At 44.6% G+C, this 14,929-nt stretch overlaps 1 protein-coding gene across 4 annotated transcripts in view; it reads left to right on the forward strand.

Annotated features, from left to right (window-relative positions):
• LOC120994809 (caspase-1-B-like) overlaps positions 1-13,434 on the forward strand; it is a 53,523-nt gene extending 40,089 nt beyond the window's left edge. For all 4 annotated transcript variants that reach the window (XM_040423631.1, XM_040423632.1, XM_040423633.1 and 1 more), the window contains exons 9-10: positions 6,847-6,956; positions 12,606-13,434. In XM_040423631.1, coding sequence (XP_040279565.1) covers positions 6,847-6,956; positions 12,606-12,695 — 200 coding nt within the window. In that variant the 3' untranslated portion in view covers positions 12,696-13,434. The remainder of the gene's footprint in view (positions 1-6,846; positions 6,957-12,605) is intronic.
• Positions 13,435-14,929: the final 1,495 nt, after the last annotated feature.

Here is a 14,929-nt window from a genome sequence, read left to right on the forward strand (position 1 = left end):
CCAGTAATAATAGAAAGTGCAGGGAGATCCCTGGGCGCATCTCTATGTAGCCTGCTAACTTAAAGTTTGGACCCATGAAAAGTCCTGCTATCATTGGTGGCGCAGTGCGCCCGCCCCTCTCTCCTCATTGGTGGCAGCGGCACAGGGGGGAGGGAGAGACTGCTTCCTTCTCCCCTGTGCTGCTGAGGGAACATGAGCGGGCTCACAGCAGCGCGCTCATGTTCTGTGATACTACACGGCGCAGCCCTGTATCAAAAATCCCGGTATCGTATTGATATATGGACAAAAGTATCGATTGGGTATCGAAATTTCGATACCCGCAGCAAACTTACATCCCACAATAACAAGGCACAGTTCCAAGGCTTATAACACAGTTCAATCCTTACCCAAATTGCAGCATATTGACACAGTCTTGTATATTTTAGACCTTCTGATATTACTTCTCTCTGGAGCACTTCTGATGATAAAGGACCTTTCTTGGCTGTAGAAGTCAGAAGGTTCTCTGAGCTCAAGCCTAGCTCCGAGGAGCTCGAACATGTACTGTAGCTAAACTCACACTACTCTGACTAAACTAACCAGGGGGTGGACCAAGTCCATCACCTGGCAACCTAAGTTATTCCTTTAAACTGTCCATACAATGCTATCAGGTATACAAATACAGTAAATTATAAAGTTAAATTTGAAATACAACATTACATAAAAAAAAACCTTTGTAATATCCATATTCTGGGGTACTGCAACAGCACAACATAAAAAAGTTCCAAAAACTTCAAAAAAAAAAAAAAAGTTGCTCCAGAACTGTGATTTCATAGGGATTGGAAGTATTTATTAACCCCTTAAGGACTTAGGACGTACCGGTACGGCATGGTTCCCGAATCCTTAAGGACCCATGACGTACCGGTACGTCATGGCTTTAATTTGCTATTCCGGCGCCGCGGGGGTTAATCGGAACGGGATTTCGGCTGAAATCATTCAGCCGGCATCCCGTAACAATGCAGGGGGGGGTCATTTGACCCCCCCGTATCGACGATCGCAGAAAACCGCAGGTCAATTCAGACCTGCGGTTTTCTGCGTTTCCGGTCCATTCGGGTGTCCTGTGACCCGATGAACCGGAAAAAGACTGCGATCGGTGGCGTAATTATACACCACCTATCGCAGTCCGAGGATTTGGAGAGGCGGCGCTGGCCCTGGTGCTGAATGCTGCTGTCCAGGGTGCTGATTGGTGCAGGGGAGAGAGGCGCGAGATTCAAACTTCCTGCGCTCCTCTCTCCCCTCCTCTTCCTGTCCAGCACCCTGACCGTGCAGCACCGTCCAGCGTCCAGCTCCTGAGTCCCCCTAATCGTAGTCCATCACCCTCCTGCACCCATCGCCACCCAGGTAGGTTAGGGTCAGTGAGGGAGAGGCACCGTTAGGAAGGGAAAGAAGGGAAAAGTCAGGAAAAAAAAAAAAAACTTTTACTAAACTTTTTTCTTTCTTTCTTTCTTTCTTTCTTTCTTTCTTTCTGATCCATCTATCAGACCCCAGACCCCCCCCTGCCACTTGCCCCCCCCCACCAGCCCCCCACCACCACCAGCGCCCCCACCCCCCACCCTTCCCCCCACCAGCCCCCACCTCTAAACCACCCCCCCCCCCCCCCCCCCTTTACCACCACTTTTTTTTTTTTTCTGTGTGCGCTGACTGTCCGGCACTTTTCTTTTTTTGTCCGGCCACTGTTAGCGCATCGCCCGCCCCACCGCCCCACCGCTGATCAGCGTTGTACCGCTGATCAGCAACTTTGAACTTTTTTTTTTTTTTTCTAAACACTTGCCCCTTTTTTTTTCCTTATTTAGTACGCGAACACCCGTTGCCCCCACACACACGCACATATAATAAAGTTTGCCACACACGCACACATACACGCACACACACCCATGGCCCGCCGGATGTTCTCGGCCGAGGAGGCATACGCCCAGATTGCCTCCGACTCCGAGAGCCCCAGTGAGGATGAGGATGACCCCACGTTCCTTTTGTCATCCGCATCCTCCTCATCATCATCGGATGACGATGAGCCACCAAGGCGGCGGAGACGCCGCCAGGCGGAGCCAGGGGCCCCACATGCTAGGGATCCTGTGGCCCACCCTAGTACGAGCCGCCCTGGGGTTCGTACTGGTTTCCCGCCCACCAAATAAGTCCACCGGAGCCCCCTGCCGATGAACTTAGCTGGTGTCCCCCAGTGGACTTTGAGCCTGAGATTCCGGATTTTGCTGGCAATCCTGGAATCCAGATTCCCACAGTGGGGTTTACTGAAATTGACTATTTTAGTTTTTTTTTCAGTAACCCACTGGTGAATCTGATGGTGGAGCAGACGAATCTGTATGCCCAACAGTTCGTCGCTCAAAACCCAGGCTCATTTTTGGCTAGACCCGGTGGCTGGACGCCGGTCAGTGCAGCCGAGATGAGGACATTTTGGGGCCTCGTGCTGCATATGGGTCTAGTCCAAAAACCCAGTGTCAGACAATACTGGAGTGGGGACGTCCTATACCAGACCCCACTGTACAGTATGGTTATGACACGTCCCCGGTTTGAGGCCATCCGGAAATGTCTGCATTATTCCGATAATGCAGCATGTCCACCCCGAGGTGATCCTGCCTATGACCGGCTGTATAAGATACGGCCGGTCATCGATCACTTTGGGGCCACATTTCAGCAGGCCTACGTACCTGGAAGGGAGGTCGCGGTTGATGAGTCTCTCGTTGCGTTCAAGGGGAGACTCAGTTTCCGCCAATATATTCCCACAAAGCGGGCGAGGTATGGCGTGAAGCTATACAAAATTTGTGAGAGTACCTCAGGGTACACTTACAAATTTCGTGTGTACGAGGGGCGAGATTCCCGGATTCAACCCCCAGAATGTCCCCCCACTCTGGGTGTTACCGGGAAACTCGTGTGGGACCTTATGTACCCACTGCTGGATAACGGTTACCACTTGTACGTGGACAACTTTTATACCAGCATTCCCTTGTTCAGGTCCCTTGCCGCCAGATCCACGTTTGCTTGTGGGACCGTGCGGAAAAATCAACGCGGCCTCCCTGCCCACCCCCTCCAGGTACCTATCCCCAGGGGTGAGACCCGTGCACTTACCAGTGGAAACCTGTTGCTGGTCAGATATAAGGACAAGAGGGATGTCCTTATGCTGTCCACAATCCACGGTAACAGCACCACCCCAGTCCCTGTGCGAGGTACCGCGGCAACGGTCCTCAAGCCCGATTGTATCGTCGACTACAATCGGTATATGGGAGGAGTTGATCTCTCTGATCAAGTCCTCAAGCCATATAATGCCATGCGCAAAACCCGGGCATGGTACAAAAAAGTTGCGGTCTACTTGGTGCAGGTTGCCATGTACAACTCTTTTGTACTATCCCGAAGCGCTGGCAGCACAGGGACATTCCTCCAATTCTATGAGGCAGTCCTCAAAGACCTGATCTTTTCGGACCGGGAAAGAGCAGGCCGGAGTACCTCGGGAATTGGAGGCGCCCGGATCGTCCCTGGCCAACACTTTCCAGGTGTGGTCCCCCATACTGGAAAGAAGGGATGAACCCAAAAAAGATGCAGAGTGTGTCACAAGAGGGGGATACGGAAGGACACCACTACTCAATGTGACACGTGCCCCGATCATCCGGGCCTCTGCATTATCAATTGCTTCAGGGAGTATCACACTTCCATGGAGTACTAAATTTTTATAATCCCCAACAGTCCACTAGAGAACATAAAAAACTATGGCTCTCAGACTTTGGAGACACGGAAACAATTTTTTTTCCCCAAAAAAATATTAGTTTTAGAGCAGGCATCCTCAAACTGCGGCCCTCCAGATGTTGTAAAACTATAACTCCCAGCATGCCCAGACAACCTACAGCCATCAGCAGGGCATGGTGGGAATTGTAGTTTTACAACATCTGGAGGGCCGCAGTTTTTAGGATGCCTGCTTAGTGTCTCCAAAGTCTGAGAGCCATACATATTGGGCATCGTCGCGTGCGTAAAAGTCGTCGCTATAAAAATAACTTTTGACCAAACGCCTCGGATGAACGGTGTTAAAAATATAAAATAAAAACGGTGCCAAAACACCCATTTTTGGGCAAAATTTCCATTTGAATCCTTTTTGCCGGTAATAAAGCAAGGGTTAACAGCCAAACAAAACTCAATATTTATGGCCCTGATTCTGTAGTTTGCAGAAACACCCCATATGTGGTCGTAAATGGCTATATAGCCGCACGGCAGGGCATAGAACGAAGGGAACTCCATACGGTTTCTGGAAGGCAGATTTTGATGGACAGTTTTTTTTTTGACACCATGTTCCATTAGAAGCCCCCCCTGATGTAGCCTAGACTAGAAACTCCAAAAAAGTGACCCCATCTAAGAAACTACACCCCTCAAGGTATTCAAAAGTTACTTTACAAACTATGTTAACCCTTTAGGTGTTCCACAAAACTAAATAGCGAATGTAGAAACAATTTATTTTTTTTTTTTTGTTACATTGCCTCAAAAAAGAGTAATGAAGAGCAACTAAAAATCATATTTACCCCTAAAATAGTCCCAAAACAACAACCACCTGATCCCGTAGTTTCCTAGATGGGGTCACTTTTATGGAGTTTCTACTCTAGGGGTGCATCAGGGGGCTTGAAAGGGTACATGATGTAAATAAACCAGTCCAGCAAAATCTGCCTTCCAAAAACCATATGACGTTCCCCTTCTTCTATGTCCTGCCGTTTAGCCAAATAGTAGTTTACGACCACATATGGGGTGTTTCTGCAAACTACAGAATCAGGGCAACCCATTTTAAGTTTTGTTTGGCAGTTAACCCTTACTTTATTGCTGGAAAAAATTGATTATATTGGAAAATTTTCCAAAAAATAGAAATTTCTAAATTGTTTCTCCATCTGTCAATAACTCTTGTGGAACACCTAAAGGGTTAACAAAGTTTGTAAACCCAGTTTTGAATACCTTGAGGGGTGTACTTTCTTAGATGGAGTCACTTTTTTGAAATTTCTATTCTAGGGGTGCAACAGGGGGCTTCAAATGGGACATGGTATAAACAAAACCAGTCCTGCAAAATCTGCCTTCCAAAACCCATATGGTGTTCCCCTCCTTCTATGTGCTCCCGTTTGGCCAAACAGTAGTTTACGACCACATATGGGGTGTTTTTGCAAACTACAGAATCAGGGCAACCCATTTTGAGTTTTGTTTGGCAGTTAACCCCTGTTTTACTCCTGGAAAAAATTGATTATATTGGAAAATTTTCCAAAAAATTGAAATTTCTAAATTGTTTCTCCATCTGCCAATAACTCTTGTGGAGCACCTAAAGGGTTAACAAAGTTTGTAAACCCAGTTTTGAATACCTTGAGGGGTGTACTTTCTTAGATGGAGTCACTTTTTTGAAATTTCTATTCTAGGGGTGCAACAGGGGGCTTCAAATGGGACATGGTATAAACAAAACCAGTCCTGCAAAATCTGCCTTCCAAAACCCATATGGTGTTCCCCTCCTTCTATGTGCTCCCGTTTGGCCAAACAGTAGTTTACGACCACATATGGGGTGTTTTTGCAAACTACAGAATCAGGGCAACCCATTTTGAGTTTTGTTTGGCAGTTAACCCCTGTTTTACTCCTGGAAAAAATTGATTATATTGGAAAATTTTCCAAAAAATTGAAATTTCTAAATTGTTTCTCCATCTGCCAATAACTCTTGTGGAGCACCTAAAGGGTTAACAAAGTTTGTAAACCCAGTTTTGAATACCTTGAGGGGTGTACTTTCTTAGATGGAGTCACTTTTTTGAAATTTCTATTCTAGGGGTGCAACAGGGGGCTTCAAATGGGACATGGTATAAACAAAACCAGTCCTGCAAAATCTGCCTTCCAAAACCCATATGGTGTTCCCCTCCTTCTATGTGCTCCCGTTTGGCCAAACAGTAGTTTACGACCACATATGGGGTGTTTCTGCAAACTACAGAATCGGGGCAACCCATTTTGAGTTTTGTTTGGCAGTTAACCCTTGTTTTACTCCTGGAAAAAATTGATTATATTGGAAAATTTTCCAAAAAATTTAAATTTCAAAATTGTTTCTCCATCTGCCATTAACTCTTGTGGAAGACCTAAAGGGTTAATAAAGTTTGAAAAAACAGTTTTGAATACCTTGAGGGGTGTAGTTTCTAGAATGGGGTCATTTTTGGGAGGTTTCTATTATCTAAGCCTCACAATATGACTTCAAACCTGAACTGGTCCATAAAAAGTGGGATTTTGAAGATTTCTAAAAATTTCAAAATTTGCTTCTAAACTTCTAAGCCTTGTAACATCCCCAAAAAATAAAATATCATTCCCAAAATGCTGCAAACATGAAGTAGACATATGGGGAATGTAAAGTCATCACAATTTTTGGGGGTATTACTATGTATTACAGAGGTAGAGAAACTGAAACTTTGAAATTTGCTAATTTTTCAAAATTTTCGGTAAAAATTGTATTTTTTTATGCAAAAAAATTAACTTTTTTGACCCAATTTTAGCAGTGTCATGAAGTACAATATGTGACGAAAAAACAATCTCAGAACGGCCTGGGTAAGTCAAAGCGTTTTAAAGTTATGAGCACTTAAAGTGACACTGGTCAGATTTGCAAAAAATGGCCAAGTCCTTAAGGTGAAATAGGGCCGAGTCCTTAAGGGGTTAAAACAGACCTGTCTGGAGAGCCATTGTACAAATGACACAAATCTAAAAACTGCTATGTGGGTGTCTGCACACCGGTGTTATACTTATAATGCTGTTTTAGTTTTCTGACATATACATGTAGATAATAAGGAGGGATGTTTTTTTTCTTTCTGTCTCCAGATACTCTTTCTTATAGAGATACCCTAAAAGGCACCCTTTTTATTCAACGTTTAATTGACATCATGAAAAATGATGCACACAATTTATCTATAGAAGATATCTTCCGAAAAGTAAGCCTTCATAGAGAATTTATAAAGGTTTCTTTTTAACTGGTTACAGTGGAAAAACTGCAGAATAACAGAAAAAAATTATAAAGAATGAATGTCAACAGCGATTTTTTTATATTTTTTTTTATGTTCTCATGGACATATTATGTTCAAATATATATACAGTGCCTGCCCATAATTATTCATACCCCAGGCAAATTTTGACTTAAAGTTACTTTTATTCAACCAGCAAGTAATTTTCTGACGGGATAAAAAGACTATGTACAAGAGGCATTATTGTGGAGAAAAAACATTTCTCAGCTTTTATTTACATTTGAGCAAAAAGTGTCCAGTCCAAAATTATTCATACCCTTCTCAATAATCAATTGAAAAGCCTTTATTGGCTATTACAGCAATCAAACACTTCCTATAATTGCAGACCAGCTTTTTGCAGGTCTCCACAGGTATTTTTACCCATTCATCTTTAGCAATGAGCTCCAAATCTTTCAGGTTGGAGGGTCTTCTTGCCATCACCCTGATCTTTAGCTCCCTCCACAGATTCACAATTGGATTCAAGTCTGGACTCTGGCTGGGCCACTCCAAAACGTTAATGTTGTTGTCTGCTAACCATTTCTTTACCACTTTTGCTGTGTGTTTTGGGTCATTGTCATGCTGAAATGTCCACTGGTGCTTGAGGCCAAGTTTCTCTGCAGACTGCCTGATGTTGTCGTTGAGAATCCTCATGTATTGCTCTTTTTTCATGGTGCAATTTACTGTGATTAGGTTCCCTGGTCCATTGGCTGAAAAACACCCCCAAAGCATTAGGTTCCCACCCCCATGTTTGACAGTGGGGATGGCGTTCTTTGGGTTGAAGGCTTCTCCTTTTTTACGCCAAATGAAGGAAACGTCATTGTGACCAAACAATTCAATTTTTGTTTCATCTGACCATTACATAGAAGACCAGAAGTCTTCTTCTTTGTCCAGATCAGCTTTTGCAAAGGCCAAGCGAGCTTTTGTGGGCCTTATCTGGAGAAGTGGAACCCAGCAGTGTGCAGTGTCCGTTGGATTGTCTGCCTTGAGACATTGCCACCAGCAGAGCCCAGATTCGCCTTGGATTCTTTTTCTCCTCTCTAACTATCCTCCTGGCCAGCACAGGTGTCACTTTTGGCTTCCGACCACGTCCTCTGAGATTTTCCACAGTGCGGAACATATTGTATTTTTTGTTCAAATGTAAATAAAAGCTGAGAAATGTTTTTTTCCCCCACAATAATGCCTCTTGTACATCATCTTATTATCTTTTGGGAGACACCTATGTAATTTCCCGTCAAAAAAAATTACTTGCTGGTTGAATAAAAGTAACTAAGTCAAAATTTGCCAGGGGTATGAATAATTATAGGCAGCACTATATATGCAAAAAGTTAAAAAAAGACTATAAGTACATTCTAATAAAAAGCGATTAAAATACAGCTTACAGGATATGCCATAAATGTTTGATAGTTGTTGATCCAAACTCTGGAACCCCTGAACCCACCCAGAGGTGATCCAGAACTGACGAGTGCGCTGTGATACACTATTTCCATGACACTCACACAAGTGAATGGCAGTCCCATAAGGCTCCATTCACACAACAGTATTTGTGGCCCGCATCCGATCCGCATTTTTTGTTGATTGCACATGGACCCATTCATTTCTATGGGTCTGCAAAAAAAACCGGACAGCTTGCTGTTTGCTGTCCGCATCCTTATGTCCGTTCCGCAGTCTGGCAAAAGAGCTAGAACACGTCCTATTCTTGTCCGTTTTGCGGACAAGAATAGGCATTTTTACAATAGGTCTGCAAAAAAACGGATACAACACAGACATCATCCCTTTTTTTTTCAGATCCGTGTTTTGCAGGCTGCAAAATACATATGGTCGTGTGAATACACTGAAGGGCTCATGCACACGAGCGTACTTTTTGTCTGCATACCATGGGCATTTTTGGCCCATCTGATGTGGACCCATTCACTTTAGGCCTCTTTCACACGGGCGTCACAGATTTTGTCCAGATGCGTTGCAGGTGCATTGCAGAAAACCTGCGCGAGTAGGCACGCAATTTCAGTCAGTTTTGTCTGCGATTGCGTTCCATTGTTCAGTTTTTTCCGCACGAGTGCAATGTGTTTTGCACGCGTGTTATAAAAACTTAATGTAGTATCCAGACCCGAACCTGGACTTCTTCACTGAAGTTCGGGTTTGGGTTAGGTGTTCTGTTGATTTTATTATTTTCCCTTATAACATGGTTATAAGGGAAAATAATAGCATTCTTAATACAGAATGCTAACTAAAATGTCCATTGAGGGGCTAAAAAAATAAACTCACATCATCCACTTCATCGCAGCCAGTATTGTCTTCTTTCTTCTTCCTGCAGGAAAATAATAGCATTCTTAATACAGAATGCTAACTACAATGTTGCTTGAGGGGTTAAAAAATTTAAAAAATTTAACTCACCTCATCCACTTGTTCGTGTAGCCGGCATCATATTCTTTCTTCTTCTTTCAGGACCTGCAAAAGGACCTTTGATGACGAAATCTTCATTCAGCAGGACCTGCTCTGACGTCACCACGTGGTGAGCGTGATTACATCATCAAAAGGTCCTTTTGCAGGTCCTGAAAGAAGAAGAAAGAAGAGGATGCCGGCTACACGAACAAGTGGATGAGGCGAGTTAAATTTTTTTCATTTTTTAACCCCTCAAGCAACATTTTAGTTAGCATTCTGTATTAAGAATGCTATTATTTTCCTTTATAACCAGTAGAGAAGTCCGGGTTCGGTTCTGGGTACCACATTCAGTTTTTTCTCACGCGCGTGCAAAACACATTGCACTTGCGCGGAAAAAACTTAACATCGGAACGCAATCGCAGTCAAAACTGACTGCAATTGCGTGCCTACTCGTGCGGTTTTCCCACAATACACACGCGACGCATCCTGAGCAAATCCGGGACGATCGTGTGAAAGAAGCCTAAGGGCTCTTTCACACGAGCTGATCCCGTGCGTGGAATCCACTGCGTGAAAGAGAGCCAAGCCCCGTCCCGGACAGCAGAGACACGGAGCACTAACATGATTGATAATGCTCCGTGCCTATGGCCCCTTTCACACGGGCGTTGCGGAAAAATGTGCGGGTGCGTTCCGGGAACACCCGCGATTTTTCCGCGCGAGTGCAAAACATTGTAATGCGTTTTGCACTTGCGTGAGAAAAATTGCGCATGTTTGGTACCCAAACCTGAACTTCTTCACAGAAGTTCGGGCTTGGGTTAGGTGTTGTGTAGATGTTGATATTTTCCCTTATAACATGGTTATAAGGGAAAATAATAGAATTCTGAATACAGAATGCTTAGTAGGTGATCAATTGAGGGTTAAAAAAAAATAAACAAATTAACTCACCTTCTCCTCTTGTTCGCGTAGTTCCCGGTCTCTTCTTTACTTCTTTAATGACGAGCTGTGGGCTAAAGGACCTTTGGTGACATCAGATCACATGCTCCAATCACATGGTACATCACCGTGGTGATGGACCATGTGATTGGAGCATGTGATCTGACGTCACCAAAGGTCCTTTAGCCGACAGCTCATCAGAAGAGACTGGGAACTACGCGATCAAGAGGAGAAGGTGAGTTAATTAGTTTTTTTTTTTTAACCCCTCCAGCGCTATTTTACTAAGCATTCTGTATTCAGAATGCTATTATTTTCCCTTATAACCATGTTATAAGGGAAAATAATACAGTGAATAGACTGTCACCTAGCAACCATGCGTGAAAATCGCACCGCATCCGCACTTGCTTGCGGATGCTTGCGATTTTCACGCAACCCTATTCACTTCTATGGGGCCTGCGTTGCGTGAAAAACGCAGAATATAGAGCATGCTGCAATTTTCACGCAACGCATAAGTGATGCGTGAAAATCACCGCTCATCTGAACAGCCCCATAGAAATGAATGGGTCGGTATTCAGTGCGGGTGCAATGCGTTCAACTCGCGCATCGCATCCGCGCGGAATACTCGCCCGTGTGAAAGGGGCCTATCTGTGACCTTTTTACTACAAAATCACGGTGACAACTTTATCTCACTGTCATTTTGTAGTAAAAAGATCACAGAGGCACAAAACATTATTGATCATGTTAGTGCTCCGTGTCTCTGCTGTCCGGGACGGGGCTTGGCACTCTTTCACGCAGTGGATTACACGCACGGCATCCGCTCGTGTGAAAGAGCCCTAAGGCCTCTTTCACACAAGCGTGACAGATTAGGTCTGGATGCGTTCAGGGTGAGTTCAGTGAAACTCGCACCATTTTGCAAGCAAGTTCTGTCAGTTTTGTCTGCGATTGCGTTCAGTTGTTCAGTTTTTTCCACGCGGGTGCAATGCGTTTTTCATGCGCGTGATAAAAAAACTGAAGGTTTACAAACAATATCTCTTAGCAACCATCAGTGAAAAACGCATTGCATCCACACTTGCTTCCAGATGCAATGCGTTTTTCACTGAAGCCCCATTCACTTCTATGGGGCCAGGGCTGCGTGAAAAAACATGTACACAGACCCATTGAAATGAATGGGTCAGGATTCAGTCCGGGTGCTATGCGATCACGTCACTCACTGCACCCACGGGGAAAACTTGCTCGTGTGAAAGAGGCCTAAGGCCCCTTTCACACGGGCGAGTATTCCGCACGGATGCGATCCGTGAGTTGAACGCATTGCACCCACACTGAATACCGACCCATTCATTTCTATGGGGCTGTTCACATGAGCAGTGATTTTCACGCATCACTTGTGCGTTGCGTGAAAATCGCAGCATGCTCTATATTCTGCATTTTTCACGCAACGCATGCCCCATAGAAGTGAATGGGGTTGCGTGAAAATCGCAAGCATCCGCAAGCAAGTGCGGATGCGGTGCGATTTTCACGCATGGTTGCTAGGAGACGATCGGGATGGAGACCCGATCATTATTATTTTCCCTTATAACCTGGTTATAAGGGAAAATAATAGCATTCTGAATACAGAATGCATAGTAAAATAGCACTGGAGGGGTTAAAAAAATAAATAATAATAATTTAACTCACCTTAATCCACTTGCTGGCGCTGCCGGCATCTCGGCTGTCTCCTTCTTTGCTGAACAGGACCTGTGGTGAGCATTCATTCCAGGAACAGGACCTGTGGTGACGTCACTCCAGTCATCACATGATCTTTTACCATGGTGATGGATCATGTGATGACCGGAGTCACGTCACCACAGTTCCTGTTCTGGAATGAATGCTCACCACAGGTCCTGTTCAGCAAAGAAGGAGACAGACGAGATGCCGGCAGCGCCAGCAAGTGGATTAAGATTTTTATTTTTAACCCCTCCAGTGCTATTTTACTATGCATTCTGTAATCAGAATGCTATTATTTTCCCTTATAACCATGTTCTGTGAAGAAGTTCGGGTTTGGGTACCAAACATGCGCGATTTTTCTCACGCGGGTGCAAAACGCATTCCAATGTTTTGCACTCACGCGGAAAAATCGCGCGTGTTCCCGCAACGCACCCGCACATTTTCCCGCAATGCCCGTCTGAAAGAGGCCGAACTATTTTAACTCTATATTACAACTATATGTAAGTATTCAAAAAATAATTATTTTTTTTAGCTTCCATTACAGTTTTTTTTTTTTTCTCCTTACAGGTTCAACTCTCATTCAAGGATAGTTGTCAAATGCCAACACAGGACAGAAAGACCCTTCTGAAGAAATTTTTTCTGTTCCCGGGATATTAACATTTGCTAGGACCATTTTATACATTCCTTAATTTTTTTTATTTCATATTTTCAAAGATACACATATTATACTTACTTTATATTTCAACAATTGTACAGGAAAAAAAGGAACCTGAAGAAGGGGAAATTGTCAACTTGGATTCACTGAGCACCAGCATTTTCAAGGGGTTGGCCCAAGACTTAAACTTATCACCTATCCACAGGATATGTGCTAAATTTCTGATCTGTTTGAATCCAATTGCTTGGATCCTAACCGTTCATGAGAACAGGGGTGTCCAAGTCCCCTGGATGGATGGAGCTTGATTCAACTCTGGTAGTCCATAAAGTTGAATTCATTGCTGAAAGTTCGAGCACTGGGACACCCCATGATCATGAGAAGTCCCATGTTTGAATGGAATAGTGGTTAAGCATATACACCACCAATCCATTCAACTTTATGGCAAACTTTAATCAAGCTCCATCCATACAGGGGTCCTGGACACCCCAGTTTTCATGAATGGTTGGGGTCAATGGTCAGAAACTTATCAACTATCCTCTGAATAGATAAGCTTCAATATTGGGTTAACCCTAGAAACCCTAGTTCTCAGGTATTTCTGTCCAATATTTCCATATATCCCTTGCTCACTCCCGCACCTATCTCCTAAACGGAGCCTCAAAAGTGGTGGAGGACACACTGTGCATGCTCAGCCACCCTCTATTCATTTCTATGGGGCTGCCAAAAATAGCCGAGTGCTGGCTCGGCTATTTCGGTCGGGCCCATAGAAGTGAATGGGAACGGTGGACGGTCATGTGCGGTGCGGTGCGCTCCCATTCACTTCTATGGGGAGAGCGCTTGGTGGTAGCCGGATCGGAGTCCTCCAGCCACCACTTTGCCTGCTCCGTTTTCGATATAGGTGCGGGACTCGCACCTATCAGACAATGGTGGCATATCATAGCGATATGCCCCCATTGTCTTAGAGGAGGCAACCCTTTTAAAGACAAAGCCTATTTTAGCTTCAAGAATTCAGCCCCATTTTTTAAATCTGACGTGTCATTTTATGTGGTAATAACTTGGGCCGCTGTTTTCTCGCTCCCAAAAGGACCTCGATAATAACTTCCTGGAACTCCAGTCCCTCTCTAGGCTGTATATCAACGAAGCACAAATTAATTATAAAGGGCAAACTACCAGTTTTTTTTTTATAGTAGGTCATTATTTTGCGCATGGTGCGGTACAGTTTCAGGACCTGATCCGAACGATCCACCCCTCCCACTATGCTCAGCCTGATGCGCCGCGGACTCCTGGCAGCGGCTTCGTTGAGCGAAGTGCGCATGCGCCCGGCCTGGTGCGCATGCGCACTTCGCTCAACAAAGCTGCTGCCAGGAGGCTGCGGCGCATCAGGCTGAGCATAGTGCGCAGGCGCCGGATCTGGCGGAGGGCCGGCCGGATCTGGCGGCACTGAGGTGAGGAAGGCGGTACTGTAGACAGGGAGGGCCGCGATTAAGACTGGGAAGGAGGCGCTGGGCACCAGACGGCCGGGCACCCTGTATTAACTGACGTCCCCTTGGGCACCTTAGGTAGGCGATTGACCGGTTATAAAAACCTGTTTTTTGGGCTTATAGAGCCACAAACAGGTTTAATAAGGCCAGTTTAGGATTCATGTTATTAGTACGGACATGGGCATATGTTTAGCTTATAGGGCTAAAAACTCATGACAGAAACCCTTTGAATAATGATGGACCATCTTTGCTAGCAGACTCTGTATCGGGAGCGACAATGGCATAGGACTCTTCCGTTGTATACGTTCTGTTGGTTTTCAGTAGTGTCAAGTAATAAAAATTGTGTAAAAATTGGATGATGCACAAAAAATTGTGCTGCACCAATTAGGTAGAACAACATGTGCGCTATAAAATACAGTATATGCTAGCTAGCCTACTATAACTTATTATTATTTTTTTTATTATTATTTCTTTTTAGTTTTTTACAAAAAAATGAGGTAAAGGGATCACAGGAGATCCCAAATCAATCACACAGGCCTAATCAGCCCACACAGCAAGGCCTACTGGGATGACGGAATGACAGGAGCTGAGGGGGTCACCCTGGATGGGGGTAATGGAAGGAGGTGCAAGCCCAAACAGACAGGGGTGATTGTTATTGGTGATCACCCACATAGCACAGAATATACAATGGATCTGGCAAGCAGGGGAGATCGGGGGGGGGGGACAATTGGGGAACAGCACGCTTCATTTTTGAAAAT

The sequence above is a fragment of the Bufo bufo genome, chromosome 3, assembly GCF_905171765.1.
Source record: "Bufo bufo chromosome 3, aBufBuf1.1, whole genome shotgun sequence".
Lineage (NCBI taxonomy): Eukaryota > Metazoa > Chordata > Amphibia > Anura > Bufonidae > Bufo > Bufo bufo.